This window comes from Lepisosteus platostomus, chromosome 11 (genome assembly GCF_059453375.1).
Source record: "Lepisosteus platostomus isolate fLepPlt1 chromosome 11, fLepPlt1.hap1, whole genome shotgun sequence".
NCBI lineage: Eukaryota > Metazoa > Chordata > Actinopteri > Semionotiformes > Lepisosteidae > Lepisosteus > Lepisosteus platostomus.
This window is the reverse complement of record NC_142621.1, coordinates 32,183,051-32,198,034: the sequence shown is the minus strand read 5'-3', so window position 1 is coordinate 32,198,034 and position 14,984 is coordinate 32,183,051. Positions and strand designations below refer to the sequence as shown.

The 14,984-nt window shown below is 50.7% G+C and overlaps 1 protein-coding gene across 6 annotated transcripts; it reads left to right on the top strand.

Annotated features, from left to right (window-relative positions):
- Nucleotides 1–1,167: 1,167 nt before the first annotated feature.
- slc35a3a (solute carrier family 35 member A3a) lies at nucleotides 1,168–14,700 on the top strand. Of its 6 annotated transcripts, XM_088599169.1 has the most exons (10): nucleotides 1,168–1,260; nucleotides 1,398–1,507; nucleotides 3,706–3,749; nucleotides 6,627–6,831; nucleotides 6,931–7,085; nucleotides 7,338–7,460; nucleotides 8,013–8,187; nucleotides 11,507–11,625; nucleotides 12,165–12,298; nucleotides 13,289–14,700. In XM_088599169.1, the coding sequence occupies exons 1-10, from the start codon at nucleotides 1,238–1,240 to the stop codon at nucleotides 13,377–13,379; spliced, it is 1,179 nt and encodes a 392-aa protein (XP_088455295.1). In that variant the 5' UTR covers nucleotides 1,168–1,237; the 3' UTR covers nucleotides 13,380–14,700. The 6 variants fall into 6 exon arrangements, with proteins under 6 accessions (XP_088455295.1, XP_088455298.1, XP_088455297.1 ...); XM_088599172.1 differs by lacking the exon at nucleotides 3,706–3,749 and having other exon boundaries at nucleotides 1,175–1,260; XM_088599171.1 differs by lacking the exon at nucleotides 3,706–3,749 and having other exon boundaries at nucleotides 1,233–1,507.
- The last annotated feature ends 284 nt before the right edge of the window (nucleotides 14,701–14,984 follow it).

Genomic DNA, 14,984 nt, shown 5'->3' with positions numbered 1-14,984 from the left:
CCAGCTCCCTCGCTTCCCACTCTGTGTTGTGCCACATGAGAGCGCTCCTCCAGGCAGATAGAATGTCCAAGGAAAGTAAACACGGGAACCAGTTTTCCCAACTTACCAGGCTGGAGTAAATTGGCGAGTTGTGTTTTGCCATCTGAGGGGTCCGCAGCTTTTTGTCACCTGGCAAAACGTTAAGGACAAACCCGACTTGTCCGCCGTTTACTATCAAAGGGCCAAGCACTAACTGCCCAGCACAGTTCAAACTGCATCATCCAGTTTGCAGATGACACGACGTCATGTTGGGCTCCATTAGCAACAGCGATGAGGCACCACACCGAGAGGAGGTGGAGCAACTAGTGGACTGGTGCACAAGGAACAGGCCATCTTTTAATGTAAACAAAACAAATGACATAATCACTGACTTCTGTAGGGCCGACGCTGATCACCCCACTGTACATGAACGGCTCCCCTGGGGAGACAGAAGCACCTAGTTTCTTGGTGTACACATTACAGATGACCTCACTTGGTCCCTCAATACCACCTCCCTAGCCAAGAGAGGACAGCAGCGTCTCTATTTCCTGCGGCGAATGAGGAGGTCAAACCTTCCCCCACCCATTCTTATCAAACTGGGGAAGTGCTTATCTCACATTCGCTGCACCTCAATTGGATCACCACGGGACTATGTCTTGTCCCCTCTGCTGTACATTTTGTACACTAACGATTGCATAAGCAGGAGATGGGAAGGAATATAAGTGGCAAAATTATCAGGAATAATCACTTAAGTATCCTTTACAAACAGAGGGTGACCAAGGAAGCCAAAAGCATCATGGAGTGTTTGTCTCACCCCCTCCATTGCGAATTCACACTTCTCCCATCTGGGAGACGCCTCTGTGCCCCCAGGTGTAAAACCAACAGACTCGGGAAATCTTTCATTCCCACTGCAATCACACTCTTAATGCAGAGTAACTACCTTGTCTCTTGTTTCTCCTGTAACACTACTGTGTTCTCTTCCCTTTTGATGATGTTTATTTGTCATTGTGTTGTGTTTAACTGTAAAAAAAAAATGTCCCCTAGGGGACAATAAAACTTGAATTGTTCGAAAACAAAGAGATTTCAAATGTACTTAGTACTGATGACGACAAAGCTCAATAATCGCCTCTGTGAGGTAGTCCGCCGCTCCGCTAGATGGCTGTCGTGGCTTCTCTATTGCACTGTTCAGAAAAAAAACATAGGAGGACCAGGAGGCGAGATGTGGAAAGAGATGGGAAGGAAGTGAGTACGACTAAAGTACAGCAGTTAAACAAACAGTGAACAGATCATGACGGAGGCCCAGTGGTGCTTTTTAGGGGACTGTAGTTACTTTTCAGAACGCCGCGCCTGACCCTGACCCCCCGGTTATCGTTTTGCAGCCTGACCCGCTTTCGGAGTGGGAGTCGTCGGCGAGGAAAGCGACTGCAGTCGGCTGCGCTGACCGCAAGCCCGGCGGAGAGAGCCGGTGTCCGGGAGCCGACTTACACAGGTATGACGGTCGAGACGGGAGGTCGACAGCCGCGGATCCGGGATCGCCTGTTTATTTTGCGCACCTAAGCGGAGAGGCCCTGGGAGTGTGAGCAGCGATGACGTTACAGCACTGCATGCAGATGCTCAACTTCCGTATTAATGTTATTTACGTATGTTGCATTTCCTAAGCGCTTTAATTTGAACCAGTCCCCACTGTATCGGCATTAACGGTGCTTAACGAGCCTTATTGCACGGACGATCCGCCCTTCTAAGTAGCGACTAGGTCGTGCTCACGGTAGGGACGATAATACTTGGGGGAAACGGGGAGGCGATGCGTTAAACTTCGTATTGGTGAATAACTAGACTGCTCAGCAGGGCTGTTAATTTCTTTAAAAAAAGAGACTCATTTCTGAGTAGAAACCTGCTGCGGGAGGGGGAAGAGGGACACGGGGGACAGTGGGTGACTGTGTGGATTTTACACGTTGCTGCCACGCCTCCGCCCTGCGCACGTCAGACCGCGGCTGCAGGGAGCGGGGCGGCGTGAGGCCGGTTCCTGGTTACGTGTTTGACTTTGGGGAGCGAAATGTGTGTCAGTCCTCCTTCCAGATTCTGGGGAGGAGGAGTGATCGGTTTTCCCCATCCTGTACAGTTGAAAAGACAGGGGGGCCCACAGGTGCTCGTTAGCTGAACCGGAGCTGCTGTTGGAAGAGAGACCTTTCTGCGAGAAGCCTCCCACTCGGGTCGTGGAGGAAACCACACTCTTAGCAGGAAGGTTAACGGGGATAGATCTGAGTATAACATAATGTATATCAAATGCAATAGCGTTTTAACTACCCGAGATGCACGTTTCGGGATCTTCTGGGAAGGCCAAGCGATGCCCACGTGGATCCTGGAGTAAGAAGCGCGGATTCGAGTAACTCTGCTGTCCCGTCTGCGGAGGTCTCTGGACTGGGCTTCGCTCGCATTGCTTGGTTTCTCCACACCTCGATCACCCCCAATGATCGTCCTCTCGGCTGCTTCTTCGGGGTGCACCGCCTTCCGCTAAATGGTGAGGTAGTTCCCAACTCTTGGTTACTGTAGATCCAGACCCGTGGAGAAACTGCTGCCATTATGGGATCGAAGACACCCCATCCTGCTGCTCCCTCAGGGCAATCGCTTGTAAGAGTAATGGGGGTTATGAACCCCGGTGTCTTGGCTGAATTCCGCCCTGTGCTTGAACGACCTGCCCTCCAGACTGCCCCCGTCGTTTAACTAGGCAGTGCTCGCTTCGCCCCCCGATCTGTGTGGTGGGTCCCCTGTGGTATGTAGCGCGCTGTAGGGATAAAAGGAGCTCTGTGAAACGCAAGGAATTCAATGCCGACCGGCGAGTACGATCACACTGACAGCCAGACTGCCAGCGAGGCTCTCCTTGTCATGAGCGCTCGGTTTCTCACATTTGCTTTGAGTGGAGTGTCCAGAAAAGCGCTATATAGGTGGAAGCAATTATGATTAATAATTACCTGCCAGTGCATTTCCAGCTGAGCACAGGATCATGTTTGTACACTAACCTCAGTAATGGCATTTCAGGCAGAATCTGCCCTGCCATTTACCGTAGTCCTGTGAGTATAGTGCACACTTTTTGTGATACTGTTAGCTTCCATCTTAAAAGTACGTTTTCTGCTTGTGTGCAATGAGGAGTCTCCTGTTCTTTCTGTACGGTGTGTAACATACCAGGTATACACTATAAAGGCAGTATGTTTCAAAAAGTATCTTGCACTTTTTTTTGCGCATTTAATGATACACTTCAAATTGGAGGGTTGCTATATTTGAAGGAATATGGTACAGTGTGGTAGTAGGATTAATATGGTCCAGGTGTTTCAGGAAGTCTGTTAGTGAAGTGAGGATCAAAGACTTCCTGAAAATGATAATCCTCTCATTGTACCTCTTCTGATCATGGTGGCAGTGTCCTCTGAGTCTTTCAGCAAGGCTTGAAATCCACCTGTGTTACACAGACAACCGAAGCCAAAATCACGCAGCTCTCCTCCTCTTCCCCCTGCTGCTCTCCCTGGTGAATCCTATTTGAACTACCTCATTCACGTGCAGATTTCTGGTTTCTACTTTTTTTGCCCCACCCTCTCTCTTTCTGTCCACTCTGCCGGCTTGTTCCTTCCCTCCTGCGCGCAGTTGACAGAGGAGCAGCAGGTGAAACAGTGTCCTCCTGTTTCTTCCTGCTTGCAGCCATGGAGTCCGAGGAGCTAGAGTCTGAAGAGGTGCTTATTATGGTGAGCGAGGAAGTAGCAACGGTTCAGAGACAATGCTACTGAAAAACTACCCCCCGGGAAGCTTTTCAGTCTGCACTCGCTGATCGAGAGGAGAAACGTCTTTTTCGCTTTGAATTCGCTTCAAACTCAAGTCGGGAAGGTGGTGCGTAGAAACAGAGGTTGGTCATATTGTTCGCTGGTACCGATCTGCAAAAATAGGTGACCTGTATATATCCAATAATTGCTTTTTTCACAGGAAGCCGTGCTGTCCTGCTCCAATGAGTTCTGTCTTTGTTATTATTGCGTTTGCTGGAGTGTGGGTTTATTAGGGTGTGACACTGGACAGGCTTCGGGGGTCTTCGGGGTGGTGTTCTGGGGTCCCTGTGGGAAGTTCCCTTTTCCGCGTCTGATGGTGAACCAGGAACGAGACGAGCTGACCCTTTCGCCTGTGAAGACCCCTCCTGACTGATCGTTCTCCGTCTCGCCTCACGCTTAACCCCTTCTGTCGGCTTGGGGGCCTTTCTCAGGGGTTCCCAGGACAAAATTAGCCTCACACTGGGGTCACGCCTCCCCTCAGCTCTCAGTGATGACTGATTCCTGTCTAAATCTCTCCCTTCACGTGTAGATTTCAGCCCCAGGCATTTCACTCTCCCAGATTTGGGTTTCTGTTTTCCTCTGCCCCTTCTCACAGACCTGCCCTGCTTCTGCCACCCCTGTGCTCCACGGACCAGCTGCCCTGAAATGTTCTCCGTGGCTGAAACGGTTTTCTTCTGTCTCCTTTATGTGTGGAGTTTACTTGCGCTTGTTCTTACTAGATGGAAACGGCAAAGCTTCCACATGGCCGAACAACAACTTTCCCTCAACTCGTTGGACCTGCTCGTCCTGTGGAAGTGGCTGTGCCGCTGTGCATGTGAGCTCTGAGCAGTGGGGGGTATTGTGCTCATCGCCGGGGTGAGCGAGCAGTTGCTGCCTGTCCCGTTAATCTCTCCAGTGAGCTCTCCCAGTAATGTCAGGAATGATTGTTCTGTGGTCACACCCCATCCGGTTGTCTCCGTGTTGATTGTGCGGGAACACGAGCCGTGACGTGCGAGGTTGTGATTCTTTGCTGGCATTTACTGTGTGATTTGCAGGGCTCAAGTTCCCTCATTGACCTGCATGGAAGGATCAGATTGCAGACGTTTTTTTTTTTTACAGTGCTGGTTTCATAGCTGTTTCTCGGGTCGGTTTTAGTGTTGTGAATTAATATTCAAAATAAATTCGAGGCTGGCTTTTAGTTAAGCGTAGAGTGCCCCAGAGTGCCGTCTGCTCTGATGTAATTGCAGCTTGATCGTCGGTCTCAGCTGGCCTTTAATTAAGCATGGTGAAATGGGGTTTCTGTGCAAACTTTTGTGTTCCAAAATTCATTTTCCACAATGCCTTGTGCTTAAGACTCTCGCAGGGTCTCGATGAGCATTTTTCACCCCCTGGGGACATCAGGTTGGAGTGCTGCGTTTTATCCGACAGTCTCTCTGGAGTGCCTGATTGGCTGAGAGGAATTGGGGAGCGTTACTGTGTGGGGTCGGTCGGGGGTCCCAGTGCGCTGTTTTGTTAGTGTAGCCCAGCAGGGGTTGGGGAGTCCAGCAGGTCATATATAAGCAAGGGAAAGAAGACGCCATCGGAAAGGTAGCCCTGTGTCGTTTTTTATTTGTGCAAACAGAGAGGGCGTGCAGTATGAGTTCAATGAAGTGTAACACGTGGCCCCAGCACAGGGATGGTCTCCAGTTGCACAAGGTGTGATGGAACAGCTGGCAGGTGAGAAACAGGCACATTAAGAGCCTGGATTAAGAGCCTGGCTCTGCGGGTCTTCTAGGTCTCTTCAAACTAGCAGCACCAGCAGAGCCGGAAGAAGCTGTTTAACAACTGATTCCAGGAAGCTGAGTGACCTGAGCTCAAGAGCAGAGCTGAAACTACTGCAGACACGCTCCTCCCCGCCCCAGAGTGCTGTCTGTTTAGGGGTGACTGCAGCTTGATCGTCTGTGTCAGCTCCTGCACAAAGTGAATTTAAAGTGCATTGAAGGGGGATTCCTGCGTGAACAGAGACAGCTGTCTGATCGCCCTGTCGTTTCTGAATATTCGGTTTCCTGTGTCTTGGAAACATTGGTACAGATTGAATTAAAAAACGTGGCAGGTTTCATTAACATTCAGACTTGGCGCCTCACACGCAGGAGCGACACTCTTTGCGCCCATTCCACCTCAGTATATTTGTGGAGAAACACAGGTATGAGGTAAAATAGTCCCTTTAAAGGAAAGCGTTTTGGCCACTACGCTGTTGAGGTTTCGTAACATTCGTTTGGCTTTACAGCGACAACACAGTGAAATGGGGTTTCTGTGCAAACCTAGATGCCACCCGGCCGCCGTTTTGTTCTGTTAGCAGCACAGGTCATGTGCTGACGCCTTCAAACGCGTGTGCCTTCTGACTGGCTTTGGCATTTCATGACGCACTGCCTGCGTTTTTCATCTCACTCTGAGTACAGCGGCGCTACTTAAACAGCGGTCAGCTGGAGACTCGCGTGTGTGGCGTCATTTGTGTTCTGTAAATATCTTGCCTTTTTTTTTTTTATTTGAACGGTTGTTTTAACCCCTTCGTGGCCGTCGCCGGTAAACAGTTGCACGCATTTGGGATAGCTAACATCCTAAACGTCGAACTTTCTGGGTAGTCAGTTCTGCGTTCCTGTTTAAGAAGGGGAGTCTGCCTGTGCGTGTTAAGTGACCTCAGGAGGAATGCTGTCCATGGTCAGCAGTCTGAGCCCTGCACCCCGCTGACAGGCCCGCTGCTGTGAGCGAGACGGGGAGCGCTGGACGCAGCCCCATGGGGCACTCCACCGTGTCAAACCCCTCCTCTCTTCCCCCCCCCCCCAGGCTGATCCGGAGGAGTCAATGTCGTCGCGGCTCAAGTACATGTCCCTGGGGGTGCTGGTCTTCCAGACCACCAGCCTGGTGCTGACGATGAGGTACTCCCGCACGCTGCAGGAAGAGGGCCCGCGCTACCTGGCCTCCTCCGCCGTCGTCTCTGCCGAGGTCCTCAAGATCGCCGCCTGCGTGCTGCTGGTCTTCAAGGACACCAGTAAGAGAGCCCGCCGCCGCCGCCGCCTCTCCACCTCGCCGCCGCCGCGGCCGGGCCAGCGTCACCCAGCCCGTGTGTGTGTGTGCGTGTGTCCCGCAGGCTACAGCGTGCGCGCCCTGAACCGGCTGCTGAGAGACGAGATCGTGCACAAGCCCATGGAGACGCTGAAGCTGGCCATCCCCTCGGGCATCTACACCCTGCAGAACAACCTGCTGTACGTGGCGCTTTCCAACCTGGATGCAGCCACTTACCAGGTAACCACTGGCTAGTGAGCACCGTGGGGGGGTGTGGGAACAGTGCCTACAGGGGTGGACAGCTGGGGAAAAAGATGGGGGGGGGAGGGTGGGTATATAATACAGTTTGGCGCAGGTCAGTGTGGTATGAGCTGGGTTGTGGCAGATTGCTTCGTGCTTTTCCAGCACCTTTACACGGACACTGTACGCTGTCTGCGCGTGTTGGTCTTTGTCCGTGCTCTTGTGTCAGGTTGACGCTCTGTACCTCGCCAGGTGACGTACCAGCTGAAGATCCTGACCACCGCGCTGTTCTCCGTCTTCATGCTGGGGAAGCGGCTCGGCGTGTACCAGTGGCTGTCGCTCCTCATCCTCATGGCCGGAGTCGTGCTCGTCCAGGTAGGGCTCTGCGTGGAGGCTCTGGGAAGACTGATCCAGGTCGAGCTAGGGCCAGGGGACCCAAATACAGCTGGAGATTCACGCAGCTGATGGGGAAATTCACCCTGCGGGTGAAAGTGATCCTTCCCAATTTCTCCTTGTGCTCTGTCCTTCCCTGTTTACCCTGGGGCAGTCACGGGTGTAATTGTTGCTTTGTGCTGGAATGATAAGATTTGCGGCAGGTTTGCTCCTGTCTGGCAGTATTTACTAGTCTGGAGGTTACCATGGGTTTCTTCAAACAAGGAAATGCTGATGGCGGCTGACAACTCAAATTGTAACTATTATTCCCAGTCCCCGTATCCGGGTTTTCAGCTAGTTGGTGTTGTGGGAAGGGTCCAGACCTTTATGTGAGCCCCCGTTAAAAACTGTCCTACCTGACAGGTTTTCTCTGCAGCAGTGTTGTCGTGTGTGCACCAGGAACCGCCTGCCGGCAGGTGTTACAGAGGGCATGTATTGCTCCACCTGCAGGGGGAGTGCTCGCTCAGTGTCTGGAGTTGTGTCTTCTGCCTGCAGTGGCCCTCAGACGACGGCGCAGCAGGGGGGCAGAAGGAGCTGTCAGCGGGATCCCAGCTGGTCGGCGTGTTGGCGGTGTTCGTCGCCTGCTTCTCCAGCGGGTTCGCGGGCGTCTACTTTGAGAAGATCTTAAAGGAGACCAAGCAGAGCGTCTGGATCAGGAACATCCAGCTGGGTGAGCCCTGTCTGCCTGCATCTCTCCCCCCCCCCCCCCGTTTTTGTCCTTCTCCTCTCTCAGCCTCTAATCTGCCTCAACCTCTCCGGCTCTGTCCCCCAGCGTGTCTCCTGGAGTATCTGTCCCTGTCCCCCAGTTTCTTTATCATGTCTCTGCTCCTGCTTGGCTCCCTCTCTCTTTCTCCCTTGCCCTTTCTCTCTTCCTTCTTTCCTCTCTCTCTTGTCCGTTGCTCGTTGCCCCAGCCGGAGTTGTGGCTCCTGTTCTTTTCCTGTCCGCACCCCTGCTCTGCTCCTTCCCCCCTCTCGGGGCAGGAGGGTGAGGGCTGTCTGGTGGAGAAGGGCGCACAGTGCAGCCTTTGTGCTGAGCTCCCAGCAGAGAGCCCTGACAAAAACCCTTTTCACCACAGGCCGAGGGGCGTAGCCAGTGTCGGGTGTCCTGGGACAGCAAGGGCTCCTGAACACACTGGCGCTGTTCAGCTCACTCTGACACAGACGCGCACAGAGCCGCTCTGTCTGTGCAACGCACACGCGTCGTCTGTGTAACACACTGAAACACTGTTGCTTCCTCGCTCCTTTTCTACTCTGGCAGGGAGGAGACCGTACAGTGCTGTGCTTTGGTCTGTGTGTGTGTTTTGGGGATAAAGAGAAGTTTGTGTGCTGTGGGGTTAACACTTTGTAGGGAGCACAGCTTTATTTGCCAGCCAGAATTTTGTTTTGTGAAATATAGGACTTTACAATGTTCGAAAGACATTTCACAGGTGACGGGGAATACCAGTCTTATTAGCCTTCCAAATAATTTCAGATCCTCACTTGCTTCCCTTGGGTTAAATGTGTCACACTTGCACGTAGTTCCCTCTGCAAGGTGCCCTGTGAAATAAGGAAATGGCCAGGTTCTGTTCTGCCCACTGTCCCACCTGCCTGTTATAGAGGCAGTTGGCCACACCCATTGACCCAGAGAGCAGTAACAAAACAGGCCAGGTCATGCCCCAGTAACAAGCCTGCTGTCCCACCTGCCTGTTGTAGACCTGGCCCCACCCATTGACCCAGACAGCAGTAATCAAACAGGCCGGGTCATGACCCAGTAACAAGCCTGCTGTCCCACCTGCCTGTTGTAGACCTGGCCCCACCCATTGACCCAGACAGCAGTATTCAAACAGGCCAGGTCGTGACCCAGTAACAAGCCTGCTGTCCCACCTGCCTGTTGTAGACCTGGCCCCACCCATTGACCCAGACAGCAGTAATCAAACAGGCCGGGTCGTGACCCAGTAACAAGCCTGCTGTCCCACCTGCCTGTTGTAGACCTGGCCCCACCCATTGACCCAGACAGCAGTATTCAAACAGACCGGTTCATGACTCGGTGGAAGCCTGCTGCCCCACCCATTGACCCAGACAGGAGTAATCAAACAGGCCGTTTCATGACCCATTGTCAATGTTTTTAATATGGAACAACAGTAGATGTACAAGACGCATCACAAACTAAAGAAGCAGGAGTTTTATAAGAACTTAGATACTTCTGGTCCTGCCTTCGTCATTCTCGTCAGATGTCCTGTGTGAGAATGATGTATTCAGGTTTCCTAGGATTATGCTTAGGTTCATGTAAGTGGACAGGATGCTTGATTTAGTGAGGGGATGTACTTCAGTACCTGATTAAAGTGGAATGGAGTTCTCCTTAATATTAAACATGAGCAGGACCATAGATGCAGTGGTGATTTAAAACAAGATATGTACACTAAAATATCGGAAAAGAGTCATCAGAATGTAGCTTTACATATAAACACCCTCAGGTACACCTGAGTGTAAATAAATCTTCCTTCAAAGTAATTAACGCTTAGGTCAGTATATGTAGTTTTTATGAACTGCAAACGAGGTTAAAGTTAGACCTCACTTCAAACATATGCTTTAATGTGTTACAGCACATTGTTAAGTAGCTTTATATATTACATTAATTATTTTTCTCCAGATTATTCTTTCATCCTCCAAAACCCAGCCTGTGTCTGTTCAGTGTTTTTCCTCAGATCATCTTCCTTCATTGACTCAGCGACATCCTGCTTGTTGCACATGATTGCTGTAGCCTGAAGTGGGATGGTGGAGGAGTTTGCTTGTGAACGAGAGGGGGCCGGCCCAACTAGCTCTTGGTTTTCTGCAGTTTTTGCTCTAAAGGGAGAGCTCTGTCTTTTTAAATATGCACCAGTTCACAGAATGGCTTCCACTCTTCTATGCGTTATATTTATGCTGTTTTGTTTTGTTGAGCTCTTAGTGATTTCTGGTACATGATCTGAGCAGCGGGGTTGTAGGGAGGGTGTCAGAGGGATCAGTCTGTTGACTGAACAGGGCTTTGTCAGAGCTTTGTGGTGGTGTCCTGCTTTAGTGGATCAGATCAGGAGCCTGTGAAACTCTGCTGTGTGTGTGTAGAGGACTCATCCCTGTGCTGTGCTTCCTCGTGTGTGTGTGGCCCCTGTGTGTAGAGGGCTCATCCCTGTGCTGTGCTTCCTCGTGTGTGTGTGTGTGTGTGTGTGTGTGTGTGTGTGTGTGTGTGTGTGTGTGTGTGTGTGTGTGTGGAGGACTCATCCCTGTGCTGTGCTTCCTCCTGTGTGTAGAGGACTCATCCCTGTGCTCTGCTTCCTCGTGTGTGTGTGTGTAGAGGACTCATCCCTGTGCTGTGCTTCCTCGTGTGTGTGTGTGTAGAGGACTAATCCCTGTGCTGTGCTTCCTCGTGTGTGTGTGTGTGTGTAGAGGACTCATCCCTGTGCTGTGCTTCCTCCTGTGTGCAGAGGACTCATCCCTGTGCTGTGCTTCCTTGTGTGTGTGTGTGTGTGGCCCCTGTGTGTGTAGAGGACTCATCCCTGTGCTGTGCTTCCTCCTGTGTGTAGAGGACTCATCCCTGTGCTGTGCATCCTCGTGTGTGTGTGTGTGTGTGTGTGTGTGTGTGTGTGTGTGTGTGTGTGTGTGTGTGTGTGTGTGTGTGTGTGTGTGGAGGACTCATCCCTGTGCTGTGCTTCCTCCTGTGTGTAGAGGACTCATCCCTGTGCTGTGCTTCCTCCTGTGTGTAGAGGACTCATCCCTGTGCTGTGCTTCCTCCTGTGTGTGTGTGTACAGGACTCATCCCTGTGCTGTGCTTCCTCCTGTGTGTAGAGGACTCATCCCTGTGCTCTGCTTCCTCCTGTGTGTAGAGGGCTCATCCCTGTGCTGTGCTTCCTCCTGTGTGTAGAGGGCTCATCCCTGTGCTGTGCTTCCTCGTGTGTGTGTACAGGACTCATCCCTGTGCTGTGCTTCCTCGTGTGTGTGGAAGACTCATCCCTGTGCTGTACTTTCTCCTCCAGGCCTGTTCGGCACGATGTTCGGGCTGATGGGCATGATGGTGTTCGATGGGCAGCGCGTGAGGCAGTCCGGGGTGTTCCAGGGCTACAGCAGGCTCACCTGTGTCGTCGTCTCCCTGCAGGTGAGCAAAGGCACGCTGCCCTTCACACGAACACTTACACACCAGTACATTTCTCCAGCTCTTAGTAGGAGATTATGGGTTACTGGTGGCTCTAGTTAAATGGCTATTCCATAAACAAAGAGCGAGCAGCTTCACTTCACAAGAAATCCCGCAAAATGCTTAATGTATAATTGTGTATAAATGTTTAAAATCTGTCAACCAAGTAAATTAGTGATGTATTATAGAATCATCTTTTACATATGTAGGCTTTAGTAATAAGTGCATGAAAGGGTCTTAATTTGCATTTCTCAGAGTATGCAATTAATATGCTGATATCTGTCGCAGGGTTCATACCAGTTTCAATTGAACTTTTGTTTTGGTGCACATAAATATGAGACTTTTAAATATGAGCATCCAATGCAGTGGGAATATTCACATTAAGTGTTAACCTTAATTGTTATCAATGTGGTCTTGTTATGTTATACACTGGATATGTTTCAGTCGATTTTAGGTTCAGTAATAAAAATCCCGTCGGTCTAATTGGGTCTGTGTATGTCCAGGCTCTGGGAGGGCTGGTGGTCGCTGCTGTGATTAAGTACGCAGACAACATCCTGAAGGGCTTTGCTACCTCCCTGTCCATCATCCTCTCCACCCTCATCTCCTACTTCTGGCTGCAGGACTTCGACCCCACCAGGTACCTCCCTCCTAGGGCAACCTACTTGCACTGTTACGCCGCCCCCTGCAGGCAGTCTTCTCCCAAAGTGCCTGTGCTAGTGGAAGCAGCTGATGACACTAACCTGGAAGCGATTTTAATTTGGGTCATTTGGCCATGGGTACTTCAACGTCGAACTGTAAACGTGCTTGTCAGTTGCCTGTCTCCAACAGCTTCACATTCCACATCTTTGCGCACTGTTGTATTCTGAATCTTGCTTTGGATTAAGATCTCACATAAAATGCTTAATGCGTATGTTAATAATCATTGCAGTTTGTGTGGTTGTGCATTGTTGCTTATTGAGACTATATATTTACCTGTATTGATCTCAAGGTCACAACTAACCTGCAGGTGTGATAGAGGACAGCAGGACAGGATCATGCAGAGTCTTGAAATCTGCACACACAGCCCCAAAAAAGCCATTATTAGCAGCACTTGTAACGCTATATGAGGAGTGATATCAGTCCAGTTGTGTAAATCGTATGTAAAAGTCTAATGTAATGTGATTGGTTCAAGAACATCTGAAATGTTTTCTAGGTGAGTGGCGTGTCTGTATATTCTATATTATGCAAAACTGAGTAGATAATCTTAATTTGTAATAGTGTTTCCTGGAGAAATGACCCATCTTGTTCATGCATTGGGGGGTGTTTTAATGTCTTATTGATGCTTAAGCTCAAGGTATGCCTGCCAGCCCACTTTGTGAGCACTGTGTGTCAAGTGGGATGTAAAGGTTTATTTCCTGCTGTGTTTGCAGCTGGAGCAGATCTCTGGCCTCAGTTAAAGCACAACAAGTAAAGAAAAAAGAAACCGTGGAGTGGAATTTGGCAGAAATGGTTTTATACTAGGTGTTACCAATAGTAAGCTCTTTTGGTTGTAAATTGCATTTTTCTTGGGATATTACACTGATTTGGCAGGAGAGAGAGGAATTGTCAGAAGGGTTTTTTATGCTCATGCCCTCTCTCTGCCTTCCAGCGTGTTTTTCCTGGGTGCGGTCCTGGTCATCTCCGCCACCTTCCTGTATGGCTACGAGGGGAAGCCAGCCCCCAACCCTAGCCGGGCATAGCGCAGGTGAGGCGGGTCCCCGGGGTGCCCCCCCAGGCTGGGGGGCAAGGCACGCTCACAGAGGGCACACGGACCTCGGTGCACAGCGGCGCGAAAACCGCTGCCCGCTGCACCCAGTCAATCCTACAAGAGGCTGCGCCATTCGGCTCTCGCTGGGCTGCTGGGGTCTGCAGGTTCACTGGACACCTGGGAGTGCGGACACGCTGGATTTTGACAGGAATGTCGCCACTCGCAAGCGGACACGGATGGGGAGCCCCCGGATATCCAAGTTGCTGGCGTGGCAAAAAGCCCGTTCCACTTGTCCCAGCGCCGGGAATCACTGTAGCTGCGCATCGGCAAGCTGGATGTGTCCGCCGGCTTTTTTTACATTTCAGAATCAAGGCGGCGTTTTTTTGTTAGTTTTGGGGAGGGGGATTTTTTTTTAACGATATAATGATTGTTACATTTTTTTTTAAAAAAGGCCAAATTTGTTTTATTTTGTCGTGACGGTTTTAGTTTCACTGGAGGTGGGGGATGGTGTGGGGTGACTGGGGGCACAGGGGTGCAGGTGAGGTTGAGTGCCGGACTGGGGCTCTTCCCTGTGTGGCGTTCTCCTTGAATAGCTGCTTCAGGCCGAGGATTGAAGAGCCTTTCAGAAGTCGGCTGTGCAGTTCATCCCGTTTCTAAGAGGTGCAGCTGTCCGAGGGGCTGTAATTCTTGTGAGCAATCGATTCCCACAGGAGGATTTGCAAAGAATGCTGCAGTCGAAAGGATTGTTACATTATTAGGCATCCAGCTTTTTTTAACATGGTTGAGAAGTTCCTACCACGGATCAAACCCCTACCCTCATTCTACCTGGGCATCAAGCGGTTGGTATTCTTAATACCCAATTGTGTACCCGGTGCTCTCATCCAGTGCAGTTAATGATACAGTACAGTCCACAGATGAGAGGCACCCCAAGTCTGCATGAAGTAAAAATAAAAACTTTTCAAAGTGCGTCAGACACATGAAAGCATAGTGCACTGATTTCCACCTGTTTCAAATGGCTGGGGAATGTAGCTTGGTTGGCACGAGAAAGCGATCATAAGCACAAAACCTAGTTACAGCCGGTTCAAATAATCCGTTATTCCTTTGAACAGGCTGCACTACACAAAGGACGAGGGGCTCGACTCTGGAAAATAGGCTGTAAAACGTCAGCCAGACAGGGAATTAACTACAGCCATGTCCTTTTAAGTGGAGATTTTGGGAGATGTGGGCCGTGCTTTTATGTAATTGTCATTTTGTTAATGTATTTGAGAGAAATATTGTTTATAAAGAATACAGAATATTGAAAACCCATTAAACCCTTTCCCGTCTGTTCACTGGCTGGGGTTTTGCTGTGGCTAATCTGTCCCCGTCTCTGTGAGGCACAATCAGTGTTTCCTGCCATTAGCTCGGTTTTCGAAGGGGCGAGAGTCTTTTAGAGCAGTGATGAGGAGGTGAAAAGGGCATGGTCATGTGCTGTCTGGACGGCGCAACGCGGGTGGTCTGCTCGATGGTGTTCACTCATCTGCCACTAGAGGGCAGCAGTGGGCCATTAAACCCCGAGCAGCAGGGGTGCTTCCCTCCACCAGCTGCTCGTGCTGAA

Coding starts and splice junctions, on each gene's coding strand:
- slc35a3a (XM_088599169.1), top strand. CDS start 1,238: ATGTGGAAAGAGATGGGAAGGAA. Junction 3,750..6,626: donor CTGAAGAGGTGCTTATTATG/GTGAGCGAGGAA, acceptor CCCCCCCCCCAG/GCTGATCCGGAGGAGTCAAT. Junction 7,461..8,012: donor CCGGAGTCGTGCTCGTCCAG/GTAGGGCTCTGC, acceptor TTCTGCCTGCAG/TGGCCCTCAGACGACGGCGC.